Source organism: Tiliqua scincoides, chromosome 3 (genome assembly GCF_035046505.1).
Source record: "Tiliqua scincoides isolate rTilSci1 chromosome 3, rTilSci1.hap2, whole genome shotgun sequence".
In the NCBI taxonomy this organism is placed as follows: domain Eukaryota; kingdom Metazoa; phylum Chordata; class Lepidosauria; order Squamata; family Scincidae; genus Tiliqua; species Tiliqua scincoides.
In genome coordinates, this window is record NC_089823.1 from 198,906,277 (window position 1) to 198,931,907 (window position 25,631).

Here is a 25,631-nt window from a genome sequence, read left to right on the forward strand (position 1 = left end):
TCAGCATTAGTCTCTTACATTTTTCTTCCTTTGCAAAGCCTTTTTCTTCCAGTTGTAAAATTGTACAGTATTACCACCTTACCCCGCATCTTTCCATACAAACTGCATGCATATTGTGCCATTATCCCTGTCCACTACTGTATATACAGTACATTTGACTGGGCAGGTCCATGTACAGCACTGACACACACTGTAGTTTGGTGGAATCTGTAACTGCAGCACCTAAGAGGACAGGTCAAGCTTCCCCATCCTGCTTGTAACCTTTCCTGGGACTCAGTGGCTTGAGATTTCCCACCACCACCCCAAAGTCAATATGAGCTAGACTTTCTGTACCTGCTCTTCACCATTTGCATAATGTGTTGCCTGAAAGTCAGAAAGACAAGGGCAATGGCAACCAGGAGGGCCAAGCAGGTAGGAAGAATAAGGACCAGATACAGCAAAGCCATATCTGGTGTGAGCCATGGGCAATTCTGCAGGACTGAGTCAGGTAGATTTGTTGCACTGATGAATGTGGAGGAGTAGTTGCAGGTGATGTGTCTCTGGTCTGCAATGTGTACAGTGCCAAGGCGGTGAAGGGTATCCCACCATCCCAGTTTGCAGCAGTCAAAAGGATTCTGGCTGAGGTAGATCACTTGCAAGGTCTTTCCAAGTTGCTGAGGTAGGGTGTGAAGGCAATTTCTCCTGAGATCTAGAGTGTGTAGCTGCAGGCCTACTAAAGATTCTGGAAAGCTGGTCAGAGAGTTTTCAGACAGGTCCAGGTTGATCAGCTTCTCAAAGGCAGAGAAGTCCATATTTGCCCTTGCAGTAGAAAGACTAGTGTTCCTGAGTGAGAGCACCTGTAGGGATTGTGCAACATCTTGCAGAGATCCCAACCCATGGAAGAGCACATTGTGATTGTTAGAAAGGTCTAAATGCTTGAGGGAGGTCCCCTGAAACACATGGCTGCCCAGCACTGCTAGACCACAACCAGACAAGAAAAGATTCCTGAGGGATCCAGTGCTACTGACTTCAACACAACTGGGTCTTCCAGCACCAGTGACACTTGCATGTGGGCCACAAATCTCTATGTGATTGTTGCTGAGGTCAACTGTAGTGATTTTTGGTGTGTGAATAAAAATGTTAGCTGGCAACCTTTGCAGTCTGTTGGTGCTCAGATTAAGCCTTTGGAGATTGGGTAAGGTGCCTCCAGGACCCAAATTCACCTGAAGATCCGAAAGCTGGTTGTAGCTGAGGTCCAGGTCAATGAGAGAGTTTAGTAACTCCCTCTCCTGCATCTGCAATGTTTTTAAGCAGTTGTGACTGAGATTCAGATGAGTTAGGAGTGCTGTCCCTTCAAAAAACCTGTCAGGAAAATACCAGAACTGGTTCCAGCTCATGTCCAGAAAGCTCAGGGAAGAGAGGTTGCCAGGCCTGTTCTCTTCCCAGAGATTAAAGGTGGTGATGTTGGTGACATTGCCATCCAGGAATTGCATTTTCACTGAGCTTTCAGAATGATTGAAAAGATTGCCATAGAAGCCCATCTGATTGTGCCTTAGCAGTAGAGTTTGCAGTTTATTTAGCTTGGGCAACAGTGGAAAGAACAGCAGCCGATTGTGAGACAAGTCTAGTGTTTCTAGTTCAAAGACGTCATCATTCTCTGCAGCCAGGAACCATTCTATGAGGTTGCTGCTAACATTTAGCACCTGGAGTTGGGTCAGGTCAAAATCCACAATGCAGGGCATATAGTTGTAGGCCAGATTAAGCTGCCGCAGCCCTCGCAATCCTTCAAAGGTGCCCATCTCAATCTCAAAGATGTAGTTCTGGTGCAAATCCAGGTTCTGCAGATGGAGAAGGTTTTTGAAGTGGGAGTCATCCAGTCTCATGATGGCATTCTGGGCCAGCAACAAAGATTCTAGAGAGGGCAAATGCTGAACCAGGGTAGCAACCATATCTTCAGTGAGCTGGTTTCCAGATAGGTCCAGTCTCCTCAAGTCGGACAAAGTCCATAGAGCAGCTGCTGTCACAGAAAAATTCAAAAAGAGGGCATTGTTGGCCACAGATAAGCTAACAAGACTTCTGCTGCCAAGGAAGGCCCCAAGTTCAATGAGCTCCAACCTATTCTTGCACAGGCTGAGGCTCTGTAGGACTTGATATGGTGCTAAAGAAGCATTTTTTAGTGTCTGTATAACATTGGAATCCAGGAAAAGGTCCATTGTTCCAGAAGGCAAGTCTGCTGGGATGGAGCCCAGCCTCCTTCCATTGCAATCTGCAATTCTTTTTTCCTGCAGCAAGAAACAAGTAGATACATAATCATAACAAGCATTTACAAAGGCTTTCAACAGTTCTCAATGCTTCACATGATTTCACCAGCTATTCCTCACCTTTCAGCCACACTGCTGGCCCATCCATGAGGTGGGCTGCATCAGAAGTAGACTTTGAGAAGTTCAAGGGGACAGTAGACTTGGGTTGCCTTTTACCCTGAGTCTGCTGCCACCACCTCTATCCAAGCTGCAATGATCTGCTCCCCTCCCCACTTGGATCATCAGGTTCATACCAGACATGATAGGAAAGCTGTTCATATCCCTACCTCATTCACATATTAAAGCAGAGGCAGGATCCTATGAAGGAGTGCACGGAGATGGGAAACCAAGGGTGCACTCGTATGCATGCTTACTTGGAAGTAAGTTCCACTGAATATAATTCATTGAGTTACTTCTGAAGAAATGTACATAGGTCTACACCCCTTCTCCCCTTTCCCACCTCAACTTGCTGCGCTCCACTGCTTTAAGCCATTTTCCCTTACCCTAACACTAGAAGTGAATAAAGTGAGAGAAAATTGCTTCAAGATAAGTAGGGTTAGGCAGGTTTTGCTCCCTTCCTTGTATAGAGTACACACCTCCCCACTGCTTTTTATGTGGTCCAGGCCAGTGTTTCTCAAACTGTGGGTCGGGACCCACTAGGTGGGTCCCCAATTTCAGATGGGTCCCCATTCATTTCAATATTTTATTTTTAATATATTAGACTTGATGTTACCATGGTATGTGACTGCATTTGGGAACATGTACAGACTTGTACTTTTAACAAGCTACTATGTATAATCTTTTAACAATGATAGCCAGTGGGATTTACTCCTGGGTAAGTGTGGGTAGGATTGCAGCCTAGGATTGTTAAAAATTTCCTGTTTGATGATGTCACTTCTGGTCATGACATCACTTCCAGCAGGTCCTGACAGATTCTCATTCTAAAAAAGTGGGTCCCAGTGCTGAATGTGTGAGAACCTCTGGGCTAGACACATGAATAATACACATGGTTATCACATCACATCTAGTTTGACCCTAAATAACCAGCAGTTTTGTGTTAGCAAACAAACTGCCATAATCGATATTATCCTTTTTTCCCCCTTTATTGGGAACTGTATAGCTTAGATTTCTATCCCTCATTTTAAATTAACCATGCATATCTGAACAACATGTTAAAAGGGATTGTGCTATTAGATTATGGTGCATTTTCAGCCAAGAGAGTCTCCCTCTTTTTTTTACTGCACTGGGAAAATTCAGATCCAGATTAATCTAGGACAGTGATTCTCAAACTTTTAGCACTGGGATCCATTTTTCAGAATGAGAATCTGTCAGGACCCACCAGAAGTGATATCATCAAGCAGGAAAATTTTTTAACAATCCTTGGTTGCAATCCTACCCACACTTACCCAGAAGTAAGTCCTATTTACTATCATTGTTAAAAGCATATACAGAGTGGCCTGTTAAAAGTACAGATGTGTAACATTTCCCCAGTGCAGTCACATACCATGGTGACATCAAGTCTAATATATTAAAAATAAAATATTGGAATTAATGGGAACCCACCTGAAATCAACTCATGACCCACATAGTGGGTTCTGACCCACAGTTTGAGAAACACTGATCTAGGATATTGAAGTTTCTTGTGATGGTGACCACTACACCAGAAATGTTATTGCTTTCCATGAGTACAGTTCCTTTCTTGTTTGATCTTTCTGTAAACTCATATCATGAGTTGTGCCTTGACATGAGATACTAGTGGTTTTTAACAAATAAAATTTACTGCCTTGGAAGCGAAAGATGAAACCACATTACATTACAACCACATTTTTAAAAAAGTCCAGGTCATAGGAAAATTCTTGAAATATTTCTAAAATGAAAAGACAAATAGAATGGTTGAACATCCAGTGATTTTCAACCTTTTTCATCTTAGATCAGTGATTTTCAACCTTTTTCATCTCCCACCACACTGACAGGGCACCAAGATTGTCAAGGCACACCATCAGTTTTTTGACAATTGACAAGGCACACTGCCCTTCTGGTGGGGGGTTCACATCCCCCAATGGCCTTACTAAGAAATGACCCTCTCCCCAAATCCCATGGTACACTTGCAGACCTTTCGCAGCACACCAGTGTGCCGTGGCACAGTGGTTGAAAAATACTGTCCTAGATTCTTAGGATAAACTAGTGATTCCTGGAATCTGGGAGTTGCAACACTTAACTCAAACACCAGCGTAGGATTAAAATGCTGGTCCAGCTGTTACCATTTCAGTTAACACCTTTTATTGAATCTTTTCATTTTTTTTACAAAATCCAACAGAGAAGAAATACATTTAGGATTTCCAGAGACTCACTAGTTTGCAGAGACTGTGAGCAGCTGTAGATTTGCTTCCCCATCCTATGAAAATGATACACAGGGAGATACTCCGAGCTAATAACGCCATTTCAACAGCAGGACTCCTGCAAAGGGAGACAGCATTCATTTTAAAAGGCTTGTTCTATCTTTTTTTTGTTACTACCGTTTATTATAGAAAGAACTACATGCTTACAGGAAAGGATAATTCCAATGTCTTGTAACACATCGTATTAACCAAAAGAGGTTTGTTCTTCAAACATTTCAGATCCACCACAAACCATACACCAATCTCAGCAAGTGAATATTTTCTCTTTGCAGTGCATATGCATTCCCCACATTTTGAGTTCTTCTGTAAAGGTACACTACACAGCATAATTAGGGCCAGATTTGGAGGGAAAGTGGGTAGATTCAAGGGTCTCATTTTGAAGGCTCATCACTATAAATAACTCTTATGCTGGAGACAAACAGATTTAAGCAAGCAAATTTGAGAGTCTGTTCAGATGTAAGAGTCTGTTCTAATCTGTGGTTTTGTGTTATATGAACAAATATTGAAGACTGAGCCTCAGGCTCATGCATTTCTTCTTTCACCCTCCCTCCTCCCAATTTTTGTTTGTAGCAAACCATTGTTTGCCAGTTCATCCTTATAAACCAGTGGTTCCCAACCTGGGGTATGCGTACCTCCAGGGGTACTTGCCAGAACCTTTAGGGGTACTTGAAAAAGAATTGAATAATGGCAGGAAAGACAGGTCTGTATTAGAATGCCTTCCGGGGCTGGCATTAGAATGCCTTGTGGGGCTAATATGAAGGGTACAATTTATGGAAATGCCAAAGGGCTGCCAAGGGGTATGCAAGCGATACAATGTTGGGAACCACTGTTATAAACTATGGTTTGTGGTGCCTGCAAACTCAATTCTGAGCCTCATTTTTAGGCAAGCACAACAAACCATACTTTGCCCATTCAGATGAACCAGCAAAACTATGGCATGTCACGAACAAGGTTTGGAGGTCCAGGATCATAGTGCATAAGGAAAGGAGACAGGGGAGGAGGGAGCATGTGTACCCAAGGTTTCTTGAGCCTTGTTCATGCAACGCCAAGCTATGAAGTGATATACAATACTATTGAAGATGCTTCAAGTTTTCACTTCCACAAGTGCGTGAACATTCCACATCACCTCTGGTCAAGCACATATTGCAAAAACTATATTTAAGAGTAATAAATGAGCAAATTCATATACTTTATACAAATCATCATCATCATCAAGATCCAATGTTTTCAGTGGATCGATCATCAGGTTAGAAGATTATTTTCTTTCTCTCTCAGCCACTGACTAGCAAGATTGCCTACCCAGAGTTCTTGCCCTGCCCAGTGTCTGTAATTTTCTTTCCCATCATAGCTTAATGCCTACTTCATCCACCACCTGCTTTCCTTCCTAGTTTGATTCCTGCATGCTCATTGAAGTGTAAGACCCCATGACTATTCAAAGCAGGTAGACAGCTATCACTTTGTGTATTCCACATGTCCAGCACCACCCTTGGATTGAGGGTCTGTTACCGAATCCTACATCACATACTCCAATACGAAGCACATGGCATGAAACCAATACACTCACATGCTGTCAACTAAGGATGCCCTCTTCAGTGTGGGCATTCAGAATGAAACACAAACTGCTGCATGGTTCCCTTTGGTCACCATCAGCCAATACTTTAAGTATCAGGGGAAAAGTGGAAGGGGTCTCATCCCCTTACCCTTTCCTGCCAGCCCCCTTAGCCACTGTTCTTAGAAGCCTCCAGAGAGGAGGCATAATTAAGCTAAAAGTGGATGGGCATTGTAGAGTCCCTTTGCTTTTCCCCCATCATTTGAGTGCTGCCATCAGCTGCCCCCACTTAAGAGAAAGAATGTAGCCAAGTTCTGGATCATTACTCACCCCTTGGAGCAATGTGCTCAGCTCTAGGCAGCTCATTCTGCAACAGCACTGTCCTCCAATCTCTCAGTATGGCTCAAAAAAAATAAAATTAGCTGTTTTCTCTTGCTTCGCACCAGATTAATTTAGCACTTGCGGAAGGAACTAAGTAACGGAAACTGCAGTCACATGGATCAAAGACTGAGTTGCAAGCAGCTTTACTCTTCCCCACCCCACCCCCACCCCACCCTGTGCTTAGCAGTTGCACACCAAAAGGCAAATCACTTGAAAATGAGGAGTCGAGAAGAAGGGGAGTGAGAGGAAGAAAAAAATTGTGAAACCATTAGTTTAATCTTCGGTGACTGTGGCCCAGTGGAGGTTGACCAGCTCCTTTCCCAACAGTACTGGTCGTCAATAACCTCTGAGTGGAGCAGAGCTTTGGGAACACTAGATGAGAAAAAAGAGTTTAAGTGAAGTTCCAATAACTTTAGTAAGTGAATAAAATGACTATAAAATTCTCTCTCTCTCTCTCTCTCTCTCTCTCTCTCTCTCTCTCTCTCTCAATAATAATAATAATAATAAAAAAACTTTATTTTTATCCCGCCCTTCTCTCTAACGGGACCCAGGGCGGCTAACAACATATTAAAAAAACAGATTTTAAAAACATTAATACAAGCAGATAAAAACATTTAAAAACACACTACAGAGGCCATAAAAACAGTAGTCAGATTAAAAGAGTAAAAGAGCAGAGCACCGAGGAATCAAGCCTGTAAAACTAAAAGATGTATAAAAAGTTAAGAAGGCCAGAAATCAGAAGGCTTGTTTAAACAACAGTGTTTTCAGGCCTCGCCGAAAACTCTCAAGAGAGGGAGCCATTCTCAAGTCAAGGGGAAGGGAGTTCCATAATGTTGGTGCCACTACCGAGAAGGCCCTATTTCTTGCAGCCACCCCCCGGACCTCCTTGGGTGGCGGCACTTGCAAAAAGGCCTTCTCTGATGACCTGAGAGGGCGAGCCGGATTGTACGGGAGTAGGCGGTCTCTAAGATATCCTGGCCCAGAGCAGTATAGGGCTTTAAAGGTCAAAACCAGCACCTTGAATTCGGCCCGGAAACGAATGGGCAGCCAATGTAGCCCCCGGAGAAGCGGGCTGACAGAGTCAAACCACCTGGCTCCGGTGACCACACGGGCCGCCGCATTCTGTACTAATTGTAGTTTCCGAACCGTCTTCAGGGGCAGCCCCACATAAAGCCCGTTACAATAATCTAACCTCGATGTCACTGTAGCATGGATCACCGTGGCCAGGTCTGCACGATCCAAGTACGGTCGCAGCTGGCGCACCAGCCGAAGCTGAGCAAAGGCCCCCCTAGCCACAGCCGCCACCTGGGAATCCAGGAGCAGCTGCGAGTCCAGGTGGACCCCCAAGCTGCGAACCTGCTCCTTCAGAGGGAGTGCAACCCCATTCAGAGCAAGTCGATAATCCAGCACCTGCATCGAGGATTTCCGAACCAGGAGAGCCTCTGTCTTATCCGGATTTAATTTCAGCTTGTTAGCCCCCATCCAGATCCTCACTGCTTCCAGACAGCGCTCCAGGCCCTCAACCGCCACCCTGGAGTCTGGAGGAAAGGAGAGATAGAGCTGGGTGTCATCAGCATATTGATGACACCTCACTCCAAACCCCCGGATGACCTCTCCCAGCGGTTTCATGTAGATATTAAATAGCATGGGGGACAGAATTGAACCCTGCGGCACCCCGCACCTCAAGGGCCAGGGTGTCGAACAGGCATCCCCCAGCACCACCATCTGGGACCGACCCTCCAAGTAGGAGCGGAACCACCGCAAAACAGTGCCTCCAACTCCCAACTCGGCCAATCGGCCCAGAAGGATACCATGGTCGATGGTGTCGAAAGCCACCGAGAGGTCCAGCAGGACCAACAGGGACGCACTCCCCCTGTCCAGTCCCCGGCGTAGGTCATCCACCAAGGCGACCAAGGCAGTTTCCATCCCGAAGCCCGACCTGAAACCAGATTGAAAAGGATCCAGATAATCCGCTTCATCCAAGACCCTCTGGAGTTGGGTTGCCACCACCCGCTCAATTACCTTGCCCAGAAACGGGATGTTGGAGACTGGCTGATAGTTATTCAACACAGTGGAACCCACGGAGGGCTTCTTCAGGAGGGGGCGAACCACTGCCCGCTTCAAGGCGAGCGGCAACGTCCCCTCCATCAAAGAAGAGTTGACCACCCTCCCCGTCCACTCAGCCAGTCCCCCCCGGGCAGCTCTAATCAGCCAAGCTGGGCAAGGGTCAAACAGGCAGGCAGACGGCCTCACACTCCAAAGGAGTCTGTCCACATCCTCAGGCTGCACAAGCTGAAAAGAATCCCACAATACTGGACAAGCAGTTGCCAAGGGGACATCATCAGACATTGTCAATGTGGCATCCAAGTTGCGACGAATACAATCGATTTTATCTGCAAAGTGTTGGGCAAGCACGTCACAGCGGCTGACCGTGTATTCCTCCTGGACTACCGAAGGACTACCGAACTACCTGGACTACCAAAGGGGCCTGAAGGGGACGAAGGGGCCTCTCTCTCTCTCTCTCTCTCTCTCTCTCTCTCTCTCTCTCACACACACACACACACACACACACACACACACACACACACAGATAAAACCATTCATTTGAATATTTTATTTATAGATATATATGTATTCTGGCTTTCTATTTTTAAAACGACTGCTTCCACTCCACTATCTAGCCACCCAAGGAAGCTAACAAGGGGATCATGGATGGTGTCATGGAAAGGGGCTCCCTAGAGAAGGCCAGCTCACCAAGATGAGTAGCACCTAGTGGTTAGTGCACACGCAACCCTTCTTGCTCCCCACTTTTCCTTGACTGGAGCAGCAGCTGAATGGGAGAAAACCCTACATAGTTTGTATCAGCTGCCAGCATCCCAAGCTTCAGAGACCAGGCAGAGGAGGGTCAACTGAGAAAAAAGTCACCCAGGAGAGCACTGAACCCCAGGGGTTCTTATTAAAAATTAAGCCCACGGTAGTGTCTGCAAGGTGAAGAGATATGACAATCCACCAGATTACCTATGAACATGGATGAAGTAGACCAAGGGTCAAAATGTAATGTTTATTAGAAGTCCAAAAGTGATGGGAATCAAACAATATAGGTGGGGGGAAAGAGGGATAGTAAAAGTACAAGCCGGCTGATGAAAAATGCCTGATTTGGATCCTGTTTTTATATCCCACTTCCAGCTGATTGCAAGTTTTCTGTGTTACCCACCCTACTTAAATCATCTGTTGTTGTTAGCCACGTGTCAGTGTGATTGCTGGAACCCACCTATACTGGCAGAGAGGCTGCTAAATCTGCAGCGCCTTCAGCATTTGCCACCTCATTCTAGCTGTCAGGTACCCAACTGATTAGAGTTGGGTCATCACATTAGAAGATAGTTGATCTTTGGCAGACATGACCACCCACCACATGATCATTTTGAAATACAGCAATATCCCCCTGAATATCTGATTCTCAGTATCCATTTGGCAGCTCAGGCATTTCATTCTTACCTCTCTGTCTAGGCCGATACTGGGAAAGATGCACAGTCTTACTGTACCTCGGAATCTGGGGCTTTTCTAGTACTGAAGCCCCAAATAGCCAGCAATAAATTTAAGTCTAGAACTCAACTTTTCGTCATGTTAATTTTTTACCAATTTGTATATTTAGAGCATTCATACCAGTACTGGTGCCCAGATGCTCTGGGACCCCCATGGCATTTCCCCCCAGATAGTCCATTGGGCACTATCACTGGTACTGAGGGCTTAGGGGTGGCCTGGACACATGGGCCCTTGGTCAGCCTCTAATGCCACTCCTCTCTCTCTCACTCACACACTCCACTGCATCTTACACACACCCCACTTCATCTGAAATTGTACAGTCCATAAACAGATACATCTGCCAATCAGGTAAGTTGGGCCAAAGGAAAGGGAGAAGATATATAGTAATGAAGGGCCCGTCAGCAATTACCAAATGCATGCTTGGGCAGCCACTACAGTCCTCAAGTCCATAACAGCAGTTTTCTTCTTACTAGTTCTCTAAACAACTTAGTAGTACAAGTAGAGCTGCAGGGGGAAGAAAACAAGTGTGAAATCCATTTTGAATAGTGAATTGGCACACTAGCCAATGTTAAGATGCCCTGTGTCTCTAGACATAAAATAGCTTTCCCCAATCCTCTTCTAAACTACAGGCAAGCACAATGCCCTGATAGTCCACTGATAGGAAATAGCAATTTCCACTTACCTGCAAGTCATCAATCTACACTCTACCCTTAGTTCAAAGTTAAGGTTAGCAAAAGTGAAAATGCTATACTGAAGTTCCCCACAGACCCATGTGTGTTTCAAAGAAGCCACACTCACTGACCAAGATGGCTAACCATGTAATACATGGTGTAACATACCTACTATAAATTAAATAGCTCTCCATTTAAAGCTGTTTGTTGCCTCATTTCTACCCCTTTTATGAGTCAGCATAATCTTCAGACTTCTCAAGTAGTTCATGTAGAGGCATATCTAGAGACTACTGCTAGGGCTGGCTCATCCAGAAAGCCAAGTGAGGCAGCTTCCTCTGGCAGTACATTATCAGGGTCATTCGCTTTCATCCTCCCAGTTGCCTTCACTGTTTGTCCTCCTGCCACTGCCTGGCTTGAAGAAGGAAGAGGGGGCTGGAGCAGAAGAGGAAGTATGGCAAGTGGTGGGTGAAAGTACTCTGACACTCTAGCCCACCACTTTCACTTCTGTTCCACCCCTCTCTTCCTTTTCCAATTCAGGGGGTGGGAGGAACAGAGACTGGCACATCACCAGGTAGGGGAGGGGCAGCATTTGTCAAAGCATCTCAGGCATCAAAAGGTCCTGGAGTGACCCTGACCACCAAGGGCCCATGAATGCAAGAATACCGCCTGTGTGATATATGAGCATCTGCCATATATTTTAAATGTTCTGTGGTATTCTCAGACCAATGCTTTGGTCCAGTGTACAGTACATGTTAAAATGGGCTAAGACTACAGGTATAACTAATTATCCATGAATTTTTCACCCGTGGTTTCATCTCAGTGCGATAGAAGACCCTTTAAATTAAAGGGAAAAAGTTGTTTAACAATAGCCTCGTTAATGCGAGAGAGGGCTGCTGACTGACAATTCATCAATCATTCTCTCTCCAGGCACTTAGCACAACTTCACTCCAAGGCAAGTGAACCTTCCCCCCTCCCTGGGGGCTCAGAGTGAAGCTTTTCCTAGTGTCTGGAGAGAAACATTGATGGATTGTCTGCCTAATGACTGTCCTACATCACAAAGGCCAGCAAGGCTGTTTTTAAATTGCCTCACAAAGGGACATTGTTTTTTAAATGGATTTGCTTTAATGTGATTTTTGCCATCCATCTCTTGAATAAGGAGACTCAACCTGTATATAGAACAGTTGCCACAGGGAAATTCATGGAAACAACCTCCACATGCCAAACTGTTTCAGAGTTAATTCAAGGTCCTGGTTATCACCTTGAACATGAATAGTTTCAGAGCAGGAAACCAAAGCATTACCTGACTCTCATATATGAAACAGGTCACCCCCAAGATTCATTTCTTGTGCATCTGTCTTCTTGTGTATCTGTCACCACTGGAGGCTAGTTTGGAGGTAACGTGCAAACGAACCTTTTCTAAGATGGCACCCAGAATGTGGAACTCCTTGCCAGGGATGGGCAAATCCAATACAGTTGACTTGAATCGAGTCATGAGTCTCCACCCCCACAATTTGACTTGAAAACAAGTCATAATGGGGGCACTTTCCAAGTTACTGAGCCACCTTTTCACGACTCAAAAAGATTCGAGTCACTAGTCTTTTTGATAGAGTCAGGCGTGAGGGGGGGAAAGGGGCTTTTGCTGGGCTTTGTGTGTGTTGGAGTTCTCTTTAATCACTCTCCTGCTGCCCCATCCCATCTGTAAACAGAGCAGGAGGGGGTGGGACAGACTACATGAGAGCAGGGAGAGAAGCAGCAAATGAAATGAGGGTCATGTGCAGCAGCTGTGAGATTTACCATAATGACCCAATCCTTTGCAGCTCTACTCAGAAGTAGTCCCACTGTAGCTGGTCATTCAATGAGGCTTCCTCCCCTCCCACCAACTGAGCTCACAGCAGCCATGTGATTGAAAAGCGTGATTGCTACGAACCTTCCCCACCTCCTTTCTCCCTGGGCATCTCCAGCCAATCCTAAGGCAAGAATCCTCTTGGGCTCCTCCTCCTGCCCTCCCTCATCCAAAGAAACAAACCAGACTGCCCATCCTTCATCCAATGACCATCAGTTCCTTTTGAGATGGGCAAGAGAGCCCACTTCTGCTGGATGCAAAAGCAAACATTAACCCTTCCCTGCCTCCTGGCTGGAACCTCCCTGCTGCTCACATGATCCGAATGATGGTCCCACAAGGTTTTTCATGATGCAAAAACAGTAAGCAAACACACCCAGACACACTCGAGTTTGCATGTGTGGGGATGACTGCCAAGTCAAGGGGCCCTTGACTCATACACCCGTGGCTCTGGGCTGCATGGGGGGGGGCATTTTGCAGTGCTGGCCCTGGGCAGCACAATGCCAGGTTTGCAATTGAAAAGAGTTTGCAAAGTCTTCCACATGCGTGACTTGAGTGTAAACGAGTCAGCAAAAAATGCTGATTTTCACAACTCGGACTCCTGACTGAGTTCCCATCTCTGCTCCTTACCATGGGAGGAAAGAATGGTTGCTTTGCTTACAGTCTTTGGCAGTGGTTCAGAAATTTATCTCTCTTGTCAAAGTTTTTTTAGCTCTTAGTTTGTTCTTGGATTACTGATTGGGCCGCAGTATTATTGTTTTTCATTGGTGCATGGAGAGTATTAGTTGCTATTTTAGGAGATTGTTAACTGCCTTGCACACCTCCATTTCGTGGTGGGTAGATGAGATAAAATTTTTAAATTAATAACATACAATAAAGAATTATAGTGTTACACACATTATGGCTGCCCTGTGGAGCTGCTACCGAGTGAAGAGTGTTTGAAACAGTCTCCATTTGATGATTGCAACACATAGACCAGTCGTTTGAGACGTTAGAAGGAATGGGAAATTGCAAGTGCCCAACTCTGGATTATATGGATCTGTTTTATTTTGGATTCAGACCTGATTTTGGTAGAAAAATAGGTTAGTCTGATGTATATGAATTAAACTTTTCATTCATTTTGTATTTTTGTTGTGCAAATCTGTAATTCATGAATATGTGTACTTTCAATACATGGATACATGTAATTACATGCTTTCGAATGCAATAACTGAAGGAACTCCTTGCTGCATCCCCCTATGAAAAGGTTTCCTTTTTTCTTCATTTCTTGCAACTGTAAGACAATTTGAAATTGTCACCATGAGAGAAGAACTACAAGGCCAGGCAGACAGGTCATTTGGTGAATTGCTTGTCCCCTTCAACTGACATCCAAAGACCAACATATCCTAGCCAGCCCACTTGCTGAGACTGAACGACCAATTCCAGTGTTGGAAAACTGCTGCTCAGCCCCACACCTGTGCATTACAGGATTCCACTAGAAGATTCTCATCTCCCACACTATACAAAATCTACATGAAACTGCTAGGTGAAGTCATTCAAGGATGCGTAGTGAGCAATTGCAAACCTGGTATTGTGCTGCCCAGGGCCAGCACCGCAAAATGCCCCCTCCCATGCAGCCCAGAGTCGCAGGGCCAGAGAGGCCGCACACAGCCTCCCTAGCACCCAGGAGACCTTCTGAGGGCTCCAGAAGGCCTAAAAAAAAAAATCACTTGTAGTCTTAGCTGAAAACTGGATGTGATGTTTTTAGGCCTTCCAGCAACGTCAGAATACCTTCTAAGGCCCTGTAAATGAAGAAAAAACAAACAAAAATCCAACAGGAGAGGGGGTTGCAGCAGTGCCCCCGCTGGGTGGTACCACAGGGTATTTGCTCCCTGCCCCCCCGTGCACCAGTGGCAGAGAGGCACCATCAGCACACTGATGACCATTCTGTTCTGCTCTATCTTTTCATTAGTACTTTTGATTTCCTCCCACATCCTCCGTTGGAATAAAATTAACTGTTCTTTTTTTCTTTCAGCAAATGTCCTGGCTGGCAGCAAACACTTTCCAGAAGCCTTTCATGCCCACACTCTCAGATTTGCTATTCTAAGGCTACAGTCCTATGCACACTTATCTGGAAGTTTCATTGAACTCAATGGGGCTTACTTCTAAGTAAATATGCATAGGATTGTGCTCTTAGACACTTACACATTAATTAGATCATAACAGGGCTCGTATGCCGTGTGCATTTTACCATTACATTAGTCATGAACATATGACTAATGTAAGGCGTGAACCTTGCAAACTCATGGCAAAATTTTTTAAAAAGATCTGTAACCAGCATGTATTAGAAATTTTTTTAACAGGAGATCCCATTACACTAGTTTACTTCCAAGGATTTTGGTTACTCTACCCTCTGCTACTGTATATGTAAAGTTAGGGGATATTTTTTGTCTCTGAGAAACTGCTGTCCCCTGCTGGTGGGAAAAAAATTAATATTCAAACCTAAAACACAGCAAAATAGTCATACTTATTCTGGCATAAATATAAGTGAGCACTTTTCGGTGACACAAGCAGACACATTAACCCTATGGAGGAGAGAAGTTGATTGTTAGCAAACTCATACCTATGTTTGTTGTTACTTACTTTCTCCACTTCAGAAGTCCCAGGGGCAGCACTACAAGGTTTCTCATCCAAAGGAAATTAATGCCCTGGAGACTTAACAATCTCTTTGTTCTATTTTACTTATAAATATATTAACACCATGTACTGGAAACAAATATGCACTCCTATAGTAGACAGCACAGCTGTCCAAAACCTGCACTGTGTCTGTACAGAGAGCCATTGCACCCCATGATGTTGTGGCCAATTCCCAGCACTCTGCCACTCTTCATCTCTTCCAATTCAAGATATCTTCTTCTGCCAACTGGAGGATGTAATCCAATAGAGTATGCAAAGGTATTATACTCCAGAAGTTGAAAAAAGAGAGAGATGCCTGAGAGATTCTCTGAGGAGAATACCTTCTGTCATTAACTTGCACTGATAAAACATCAACCAATCATCTTGGAGTATTCATGTGTCATCAACAGAATAAAAGATAGCCAGCATCTGCAACAATGTATTACCATATATTTATTCCCTGAGTCAGTGGTGCAGTGGTAAGTATTAAAGTGCAGGGGCTTTTCATGACACTCTCCCCCCAAGTCTCCACCCCCCACAGCCGCAACCCATTGTGACTATAACAAAAAAAAAAATCAACAATAAAATTTCATTAGAGTTATTTCCACAAGGTCTAGCTCTCAGTCTCCTCTGGATTGTACCCACAAACTTCAGTGGGACTTGGGCTACAAATTTATACTTACGTTGGTGTATTGAACTCAACATGACTTACTTCGAAGTCAACATCCATATGCTCAAACTGCAAATCACTCTTACAGGGTAATCCTGTATAGCAGTGTTCCTCAAACTGTGGGACCCACTAGGTGGGTCGCAAGCCCATTTCAGGTGGGTCCCCATTCATTTCAAAATTTTATTTTTAATATATTCGACTTGATGCTATCATGGTATGTGACTGCATTTGGGGAAATGTTACAGCTCTGTACTTTTAACAGGCTACTTTATATATGCTTTTAACAATGATAGTAAATGGAACTTACTCCTGGATAACTGTGGGTAGCATTGCAGCCTAGGGTTGTTAAAATTTTTCCTGTTTAATGATGTCACTTTCAGTCATGACATAACTTCCAGTGAGTCCCAACAGATTCTTATTCTAAAAAATGGATCCCAGCGCTAAAAGTGTGAGAACCACTGCTGTATCGCGTTACAGTGTCTGCAAAAACTTGCTAGGCAGCTGGACCGGCGTTAAGGTCCAAGCCATCCTGGCAGCACTGAATGTCAACCCTGCATTGGCTGGCACAAGTAAATTCGTGCTGGGTTGTGCAGGGGTATGAGGGTAGTGGGAGAGTGGTTTGGAGGCAGAGATGGAGCACTTTTGAGTGGGGGAGGGTGGAACGGGGGAGGATTGGGCCTGGGAGGAGGGCAAGAACAGCAGGGGTTTCCTCTGCCATATCTTAACCCCTGCTCCCAGGCCAGACAGCCCTACATGGGCTTCCCAGATTTGTGCCAGCCATACAGATGGTGCAGATCCTAGAAGCTCCATGAGGGGGGCTGGGGCTTTACTTGTGGTAAGGAGAAAAACATCCTCTTACCCCAAGGAGACCTCCAGCCTGCTCCTAAGCTGCTTTGGATGCAGCACAAGCCATGCTGATTGGCTGTGCCAGCGCAGTTTAGGATTGGACTGTCCATTTATTCTCTTTCCATTGCTTCCTCCCTCTGCATCCCATTGTTTTCCCATGTACATCCAGAATAGTATTCTAGATGGCAAATGATGACATGCAAATATACTGCACAACATCGCATAACATCAATGTACATGGCCAGATGTGGCAGAATGCTAGTGTGATCTTTTTCTGGAAATGTCCTACCGGCTTGTAATTTGAGCAAGTATACAAACAAGCAATCTTAATACACATTTGTCCTGCATATCGTAACTTTAGTTCACCTTTTGTTGCTACTTGCCTTTTCACTATCATTTAAATCTGTAAATTAAAAGTCAGCTGGAATATGCAATTACATATTAAGCAAACATTAGTAGAAATCAGCAATCGAAAAAAGCAAATATTCACATGACTTTCACGTATTAAAAATAATTCCTGAACTCAGCTGACAAATAGGAGTTCTGCAGCTCCATATTATGTTTGAGCGCTAGCTATTTAAAATAGGTGTACCCATCAAATGTATCACTTGCATTTTGTGAAATCAGAAGATCAGACAATTTCTAGCATTTATGTTGTTGAAATTTGAAATGGAAGATGAACAGGTTGAAGAATGTAGGATTAATTAGACTAAAGTGTGGGTTATGAGCTTTCTATGGAAAAATGGAAGCATATGAAATTTACTTTAAATGTCAACTTCAAAGAAAATGTATATAAGGTGATTTATAGATGGTCTATGACAGGGGAGTCAAACTCGTTTCATACAGACGGCCGAAGTTAGCATTCAAGGCTCCAGCTGAGGGCTGGAAGTGATGTCATTAAGCAGAAAGTGACATCATTAAGCAGCTAATGACCAGAAATCAAACCCTGTTCTCATATAGAAACTCATTAATTGCAAATGACAGAAAAGCAAGTACGCAAATCTTGACCATATTTCAAGATTTGGGAAAGCCCAATTTTCATGTGGGCTGCCATTTCAGCTGTAACACCTCAGCAGCTGAGAGCCGGATAAAAAGCTTCCAGGGGCCGCATCCGGCCCCTGGGCCTTATGTTTGACACCCCTGGTCTATGACACCAAGTAAGTTAACTAAGATGTACAAAAATATGTCAAATAAGTACTGGAAATGTAAGAAACAGGAGGGACCTTTTATCATATGTGGTGGGCATGTATTAAAGCAAAAAAGTATTGAATACAAAGACATGCACAGATACAGTTGATTCTAGGAACAAATATGCAAATGAAACCTGAATTCTTTTTGTTGGGTGTGATAGATGAATATGTGGGGAAAAGCTTCAAAATTTTATTTTTATATAAGTGTGGCTAGAATACTTTATGCACAATATTGAAAAACTACAGACATTAGAATGGTGGACAAAGGTTATGGACTTTGCAGAAGTGAGAAATGCAGAAGAGAAATCAACAGAAAACTTTATGAAGAACTGGAAACCAATTATTGACTTTCTGTATGAAAGAGAGAACAATAAGTTAATGAGTTATGTATTTGAAGATGAGATTTTAAGAGATAGATAATATTGTTCCAGAATAACAATTTTAAAAGGGCTGTTGGAGATATATATAAAGGGGGAAATTTAGTTTTTTAAGATATAAAGCCTAAGTAATTAGAATATTCGACTTTGCTTATGCTACACTATTAGGTTTTCTTTGTCTGTAGTTTTAAATCTATTTTTAATGATGTGGTTTTTCATTTTACTGTTTATTTTTCTTTTCATTTTATTGTATGTTTTCTTTTTTCTTTTATTATAAAGGTAAAAAAATGAACCACTTGCATTTTGATGTACAAATTTTCAAATAATTGGTAGGCGGAGCCAGGCACTGGATAAAGATGGCTGCCTAAGGCTGCAATCCTACTCATACTTTCCTGAGAGTAAGCCCCATTGAATAGGACTTACTTCTGAGGAGACCTGGTTAGGATTGTGCCCTAGGTTTATCAGTCTACATTCAGATACATTTAAAACAGCTAAATATACTGCTTTACCCAGTACCTTTTTAGCAGCAGCTTGGCTATGAGTTAAGGGCTCAGGTATCAAAAGAAAGGGTTCTCACCACTTATATGAGGCAAAGGGTCCACTTTAAACAGATGGAGGAGAGAAAATGAGGGAAATGATGCAGACGTCATGGCTCAATGCAATAGGAAGCCAGAGAGTGCAGGTTGTTGATGAATCAACCATGTTGCACAAGGTAATGGTGCAATTAACAAACATGGCTTTAAGCTGCGCTCAGGCACTTCAGCTGCTACAATCTAGCACTGCACACATTTCTAATAAAATTGAAGCATCATCACTACTGCAAGTAAGGTCCTTGATCTTGAACTCAGAAATGAGTGTGGAAACTTCAAAGGAAATCAGATGACCTCAAGAATACAATGGAACCTTCAGTCTGCGGTATTCCTGAAATTGAATAAGTTAACAATTTATGTGATCTTCCTGTGAAGTGGAGAAACACTATTCTCTCATTTCTCCATCTCAGAGGATGATTTCAAAATGGAACAGAGCCCTGGCCTCTCCACCCTCTTGCCAACAGTACCCAAGTGACATTATTTTCCACTTTGCACAATTCCTTATAAAAGAGAAATCAATGAGGGATCTTTGTGCAGCTCAACCCCTTCAAAACAAAGGAGTAGAAACTATGGTATTTTAAGACCTTTGTCCAGAAACTTTGACATGAAGAAAGCGATTTCAGTGTTATACTGAAAAACTATGGGAAGCAAGGATTCATTTAGGAACCAAAGAGGGTATTCTTCAGGAGAGGGGTACTTCACCTTCGAGTCAATTCTCAGTTTCCTGCGTACACAGGTGTTTTACACAGCAAGGGACTAAAACAAGTCTTAGACTTGTGTATTCTCCTCCCATCCAGCATACAACCTGTCATGAGAACCAAGGCTGATGTTCCTGTTTTCAGTAGAGGTTATGCAGACAGTAGGAGAGGCTATGTGCGGACATGAGTCTTGGGTATAATATTTCTAGCAGTCCTGCAGGAAGTAAACAAAACTTACAGTGACAAAGAAGTCACAGAAGCAATCTTAAAAAGAAGCATCTTATGTAAAAGATATTGGGTTGTATCCAAAGAAAGTTAGTCATGACTATGCACCATTGAAATCAAGTTAGTCGTAACTAACTTAAGTTCCAATTAATTTCAATGAGATTTAGGGCCCAACTTTCCAGTGCTAATGCAACTGTGCCAATGGGGTGTGAACTTGCAGTTAGAGGGCAGTCACTGAGGCCTCCTTAAAGGTAAAAGAATACTTATTCCCTTACCTCAGAACTACATTGCAGCTGCATTGGTGCTGGAAAGTTGGGTAGGACTGGGCCCTTAGGACTAATTTTTGTAAGATACAACCCACTGTATCATGCAGCTAATTTGTGAACTATTTACAAGAGAGGAAAATCAAGTTTCTACAGTCCCTTTAATTCTAATATTGTGTGAAACAAATGGTGCATTTTCCCATGGGAAATTCAAAACTCCAGTCATAGGAGTACTGTAAAAATGCTCTATACACTATTCAAATAGAAGATATCCTAAGATCATTAAGGACCCAATCCTATTCAATTTTCCAGTGCTGGTGCAGTTGTGCCAGTGGGGTGTGCACTGCATCCTGTGTTGGAGGGGCAGTCATTGGGGCCTTCTTAATGTATGGGAACATTTGTTCCCTTACTGTGGGGCTGCATTGTGGCTACACCGGAGCTGGAAAGTTGGATAGGATTGGGCCCTTAGTCAATTGCTCAAATATAAAACACAATATCACAGAGTACTATTTCTATTTTTAATAATTTATTTCAGTATTTTGTACAGCTTGCAGTTGGTCTTCAGGTGATAAGTTACAAGGTTTATACACATTTGTCCTCTTCACTCCAAAGAATGATAGACCAATTGGCAAAAATGGAATGCTATGCCACAAAAATATATGGGAAGGAAATGCAAGGTATCCTAAATAAATGGCAGCAAAACCTAACAAATAATATTCCCTGGCATACTTCTTAGGATCAACTCTCACTACTTGGAGTCCATAAATAAGTGAAGAAGGTAATCTATCCAAGAATGCACAGAGAGAATATATTAAAATAAAAGGAAAGGAGTTTTTTAAAGTTAACTATAGTGATATGTTTTATAGCATAGTATATAGTCAACATTTCTAACCAATTTTTTCTGAAAGATGCATTTCTCACTTCATTCAGTTATTCTGAGTACCAGTACAGTGAAAGGCATTCATTTGCTTAGTTTTGCATTTGTTTTAAAGACTGACAAGGAGCAAGCATGTCCTGTTAAGCAACATACTAAAGAAGAAATATTTTTAAAATCACTGATTCACACATGCAGCCCCCCCACCTCAGTGCAATTTTGTGGTATCTGAGCATTAAGGTGAGTAGAAATGAGAGAGGTGGGAGAGAGTCAAGTCTGAACAGGTGAGAGGATGTAAACATGAGAATCTCCCAGCACACAGTCACTCTTCTCTTTTCTGAATCCCCGTTTTCTCCCTCACATTTTCAGGGACTATGAGAAAACCCCCTTTCTGCCTAGAACCTAATGCTATCACCATCATCCATACCATTAACCAGAGAGCACAGGCAGATACATTAACTGTAATCCAAAACCAAGCCTCAACCCCAAGTGCTCTCTGCAGTTACCACAAGGAAGCAGCACCAGGATTTTGGAAACCAGATGACAGCCACATGTGTTAATGTGCCAAAATGGTAGAACAGGAGACAATATAACTAAACAGCCCCAGATTTCTATGAAGGTAACAGCTTAACGGCTACAGCTCTTACATACTAAAGGTCAGCATCACCTTTTGGCATTACCAAAAGATACTGGGTTAAGTAGTACTGTTTTAAACTTTTCATGCAGTTAACAATATACTCTCCACCTGTAGGATATAGGTCTATTACCAAGAAATACAACCTAGTAGTTTAACAGCACCTGCAGAATTCAGTCAACTGTACGTACCATTTCTCTGGCTTCAAGAATATAAATAATATCCAAGAGAAACTTTTTACACATCTAGCAAAGATAACTACAGGACTGCATAATTCATATTATGTAGTGACAAGTGTAAACATATCTCCTTTTCTCCCCAAGGCTGCAAGTCTATGCACACTTACTTGGGAGTAAGCCCCACTGAACACAGAGGGGCTAACATTTAAGGAAATATGCACAGGATTGCACTCAAAGTGTTTTGTCACTTACCCTTAAATAAATAAAGTACAGCAAAATAATATTTTAGTACCAAGAACTGGTCTTTGGACTTGCACAGTTAAGACATACCAAATATGCAGGATATAGATGAATGTTGCACTAACAGAGAATGGTAAATTTCTAGAATACTACAGAGAAATGTGGCCTTGGGTAAAGACAGTTGCTCCATCATCCATAAGTGCTTCCTTTGAATACAACTCAATAGCTTTGCAGAAAATCTCAACCTCCACAGTAAACTTTAACACAGTCAAAAGACAGACTCCATATCTAAATGTGAGCACTAGACATTTAATTCCTGTTTGAAGTTCAAGGTGTTTAGGCTAAGGTTTAAATATTTCAAAGTAGTTTTCCTAGGAAATTTTTAAACAGTAAGCATTTGGATAACGCTTTGGAAGCGTACATTTCCAAAAGCTTAATATGCAAGGCTTGCAGAAGTCCAATATCTATATCAAGAGGACTATAGAGGTTTGTGTACAGACCAAAGTGAAGGTTGTGAGAACTAGAGACCCATGAAAGGCACAGTCCTCCAAGCACTAGTTCTGCGCACACATTGTAAAATTCTATTTAAAGTGAGTGGAAGATAAAGAAGAGCCATACTTAGCTGATGCTGCCCACAGACTGTAAGGTTAATTTAAGTCATTTCTTTTTTGAAGGCTTATCATCACTTGCAAAACTCATTCAAATTTTATGCAAAACAAAAATACTCGTATTAGAAACAAACTTCTTCCTCCACATGAACATAATGATCTGACTACTGAATCTCAGCCATTTTACAATAAGCACACAAGCTCTTTTTGCCACAAGAGATGCTTTACAACAAAACAAAAGAAGTGCACTTGTATATATGTTGTCCATTTCTTGGATAGAAGCCAACAATTGACATGTAGTGGTTTTTCCATTTAAAAAAATTACATCCCAGTTAGAGTAAAAGCAACCCTTTGTTTTGTTCTAACTTTTTTAAGTGTTCTGTATATATAGTCTTTAAAACACACTTCAATATAGCTGCACAGTGTTTAGATCTGGAGAAGTGCCACCCAGAAACCATGCTTCTCAGTACATTTAAAATATAATAAATAAAACCCAACCAGTTCTGGTTACCTTCGGTGAACACACTGGCTGAGAGGCAGGAAGGAAATGAGCTGCTTTAAAAATGGGAATCTTTTCACAAAACACACTAATTACAAATCTCAGGTGACTTCTTCAACCATTTCTATTAAAGATTTCCTTGAATATGTACAGGATTCCACATTGCCACCTTTGCAATAAAATCTTATCCAACAGACATGTGGTTAACTGCCCATTCAACCAACTGCAGCCCCCTGAGGACTTTTCTGGTCCGGCAGAAAAAGGAAACATAATACAATCTCTGCAGTGCGGCTGATCTTATAAATCACAAATCTTGGTTCTCCTGGATGTCTCTTGGACACACATCCACACAATTCGCTCATGCTTTCCTATAAACCAACATGCAGGTTTGTCCATATTGTTAACTTGATCTTCATGTCCCAGTAAAAAATCCCCAAAGTTATCCATCTAAAGGTTTTCCCAGATAGACTAACGTCACCTCAGTATTGCCATACACAGCAGACACTGCTGGATACAGACATGTTTTTGGCAATCCTCGGAATGCAACTCCTAGGAACTCATAGCCTCGCTCGAAAGCCAATGTCTTGTCTTCCATATCCAGGATAACACGAATTCTCTCACCTATCTGTAAACAAAAACAAAAAAGATTTAAAAGAAAAATAGATGGTAAATGGCTGTTAAAGACACAACTCATGGGGGGAAAAATTTATACACTTAACACACATATAAGTCCTTCTGAAGCCATCTTCAGTTGATCAATACTAAGATTCAGTCATATTGTTGTCAAATAGGATGCTCAAAACAACTACATTATTTAACCAAAAATAGGTTGCCTTCCTGTGTACACTTATTTGGGAGTAAGCACCACTGTAATACAGAGGGACTTCTAAGTAAACATGCACAGCATTGTACTGTAAAACAAACAAACAAACAAACAAACAAACAACAAACACAACAACAACAATAATAATAATAATAATACAGGTATTTCTATACCGCCTTTCTTGGTCCTCAGATTTCTCCTCGGACTTTATTCAAGGCGGTTTACATAGGCAGGCAATTTTTAAATCCCCGTAGGGATTTTTACAATTTGAAAGGTTCTATCTTTCAAGAAACCACAACATTCAGATGTTTCTTTCATTGATCTGGTCGCACATTCTGGCCTCCATCCTCCCACGCTCAGAGCAGATGGAATAACTCGGCTCAGCTTGTCAGCTGCTTCAAGGTTCAAAAATGTCCCCCTTTTTTGCATTTTGTCCTGTTTTAAAACAAGTTCCCACTGAAACAATGTAGCAGCCTAACAATGCCTCACAGCCCAAATATTCAAAGATGCTACTCTTAATAAATTAAACAGAGCTTTGAGAATACACCCAGTCTCACTCACTTGATACTTTGGGGCATTGTTGCACTGCGGGAAGCTGCCATTGACTTCTCCATTATGTAACAAATTATTGTCCACCAAATTCCAGCCCCAGCTCTGGTCGTCACTGCCCAGGAGTGCTACATAGCCCTGACACTGCATGGGAGCTCGTTTTGTAGCAATTCCAATTACTGCCACTGTGCCAAGAGGACCTTCCCACCAGACTTCCCAGGCATGACGGCCTTCACTGAAGCCAATCTTGGTCCTTGCTCCATCTGTGCTCTGAGCAATAGGATTCCGGTGCAAAGTAAATCCATTCTTCTTAATATAGACATTCCTTGAACAATCATTGGTGCTGAAAGCATGCTGAAAGGCACGTACCTAAAATACAAGGGTTGAAAAAAGAAAGAGAAAAAGGATTATGATGGAGATAAAATTGTCAAACTAAGAGAATTAGGGAATTGCCTAAATTCCCTCCCTTAGATAAAGGTTTAGTCAAATTAGTTAGCCCTTAAAGACATTTTTGGTACCACAATTGACAATGTACTATTACAATCAAACTTAAGCACTACAGCAGGGGTTTTCAAATTGGGGCATCACTGATGCCCCAGCCTGAGGGCCCTGACCTCTGCCCACTTAATGGGTGGGGGTAGTGAGGAGGCAGGGAGGAGGCAGGATAGCGTTGCTCAGGGGGCTGCAGGGGCTTGGCTGTACTTACTAAAGCCTCCTGCAGCCTCCTGGGGGTGTGGGGAGCCCCACACGACTATCTGCAGGGCTCACTGAAGCTTTAGAAGCTAGAGCAATCACGTGCTTCTTCCAGTTTTGCATTGGTGGGGTGCGATTGCTTCACTTTCACTTTTGAAACTTCAGGGAGCCCTGCAGATGGTCGCACAGGGCTCCCCGCACTTCCGGGAAGCTGCAGGAGGCTCTGGTAAGTACAGCCAAGCCCCTGCAGCCCCCTGAGTGACATGATCCTGGGGGTTGCGTTGCTGCCTTCCCCCTGCCCCGCCACCTCCCCCCCCCCCAAGGACTTACAGTGGTTTTCAAACTCCCAGAAAGTT

At 42.9% G+C, this 25,631-nt stretch overlaps 2 protein-coding genes across 3 annotated transcripts in view; both read right to left on the reverse strand.

Annotated features, from left to right (window-relative positions):
• NRROS (negative regulator of reactive oxygen species) overlaps positions 1–25,631 on the reverse strand; it is a 27,269-nt gene continuing 1,638 nt past the window's right edge. Inside the window, exons 1-3 of one of the 2 annotated variants that reach the window (XM_066620310.1) lie at positions 6,558–6,609; positions 4,631–4,736; positions 1–2,261 (exon numbers count right to left, since the gene is read on the reverse strand). In XM_066620310.1, the coding sequence (XP_066476407.1) occupies positions 309–2,261; positions 4,631–4,720 (2,043 nt within the window). In that variant the 5' untranslated portion in view covers positions 4,721–4,736; positions 6,558–6,609 and the 3' untranslated portion in view covers positions 1–308. Of the gene's footprint in view, positions 2,262–4,630; positions 4,737–6,557; positions 6,610–25,631 lie in introns of those variants that run through there. The other variant, XM_066620311.1, reaches the window with a different exon arrangement.
• FBXO45 (F-box protein 45) overlaps positions 20,701–25,631 on the reverse strand; it is a 6,790-nt gene continuing 1,859 nt past the window's right edge. Inside the window, exons 2-3 of the mRNA XM_066620322.1 lie at positions 24,595–24,951; positions 20,701–23,835 (exon numbers count right to left, since the gene is read on the reverse strand). Of these exons, the coding sequence (XP_066476419.1) occupies positions 23,650–23,835; positions 24,595–24,951 (543 nt within the window). The 3' untranslated portion in view covers positions 20,701–23,649. The remainder of the gene's footprint in view (positions 23,836–24,594; positions 24,952–25,631) is intronic.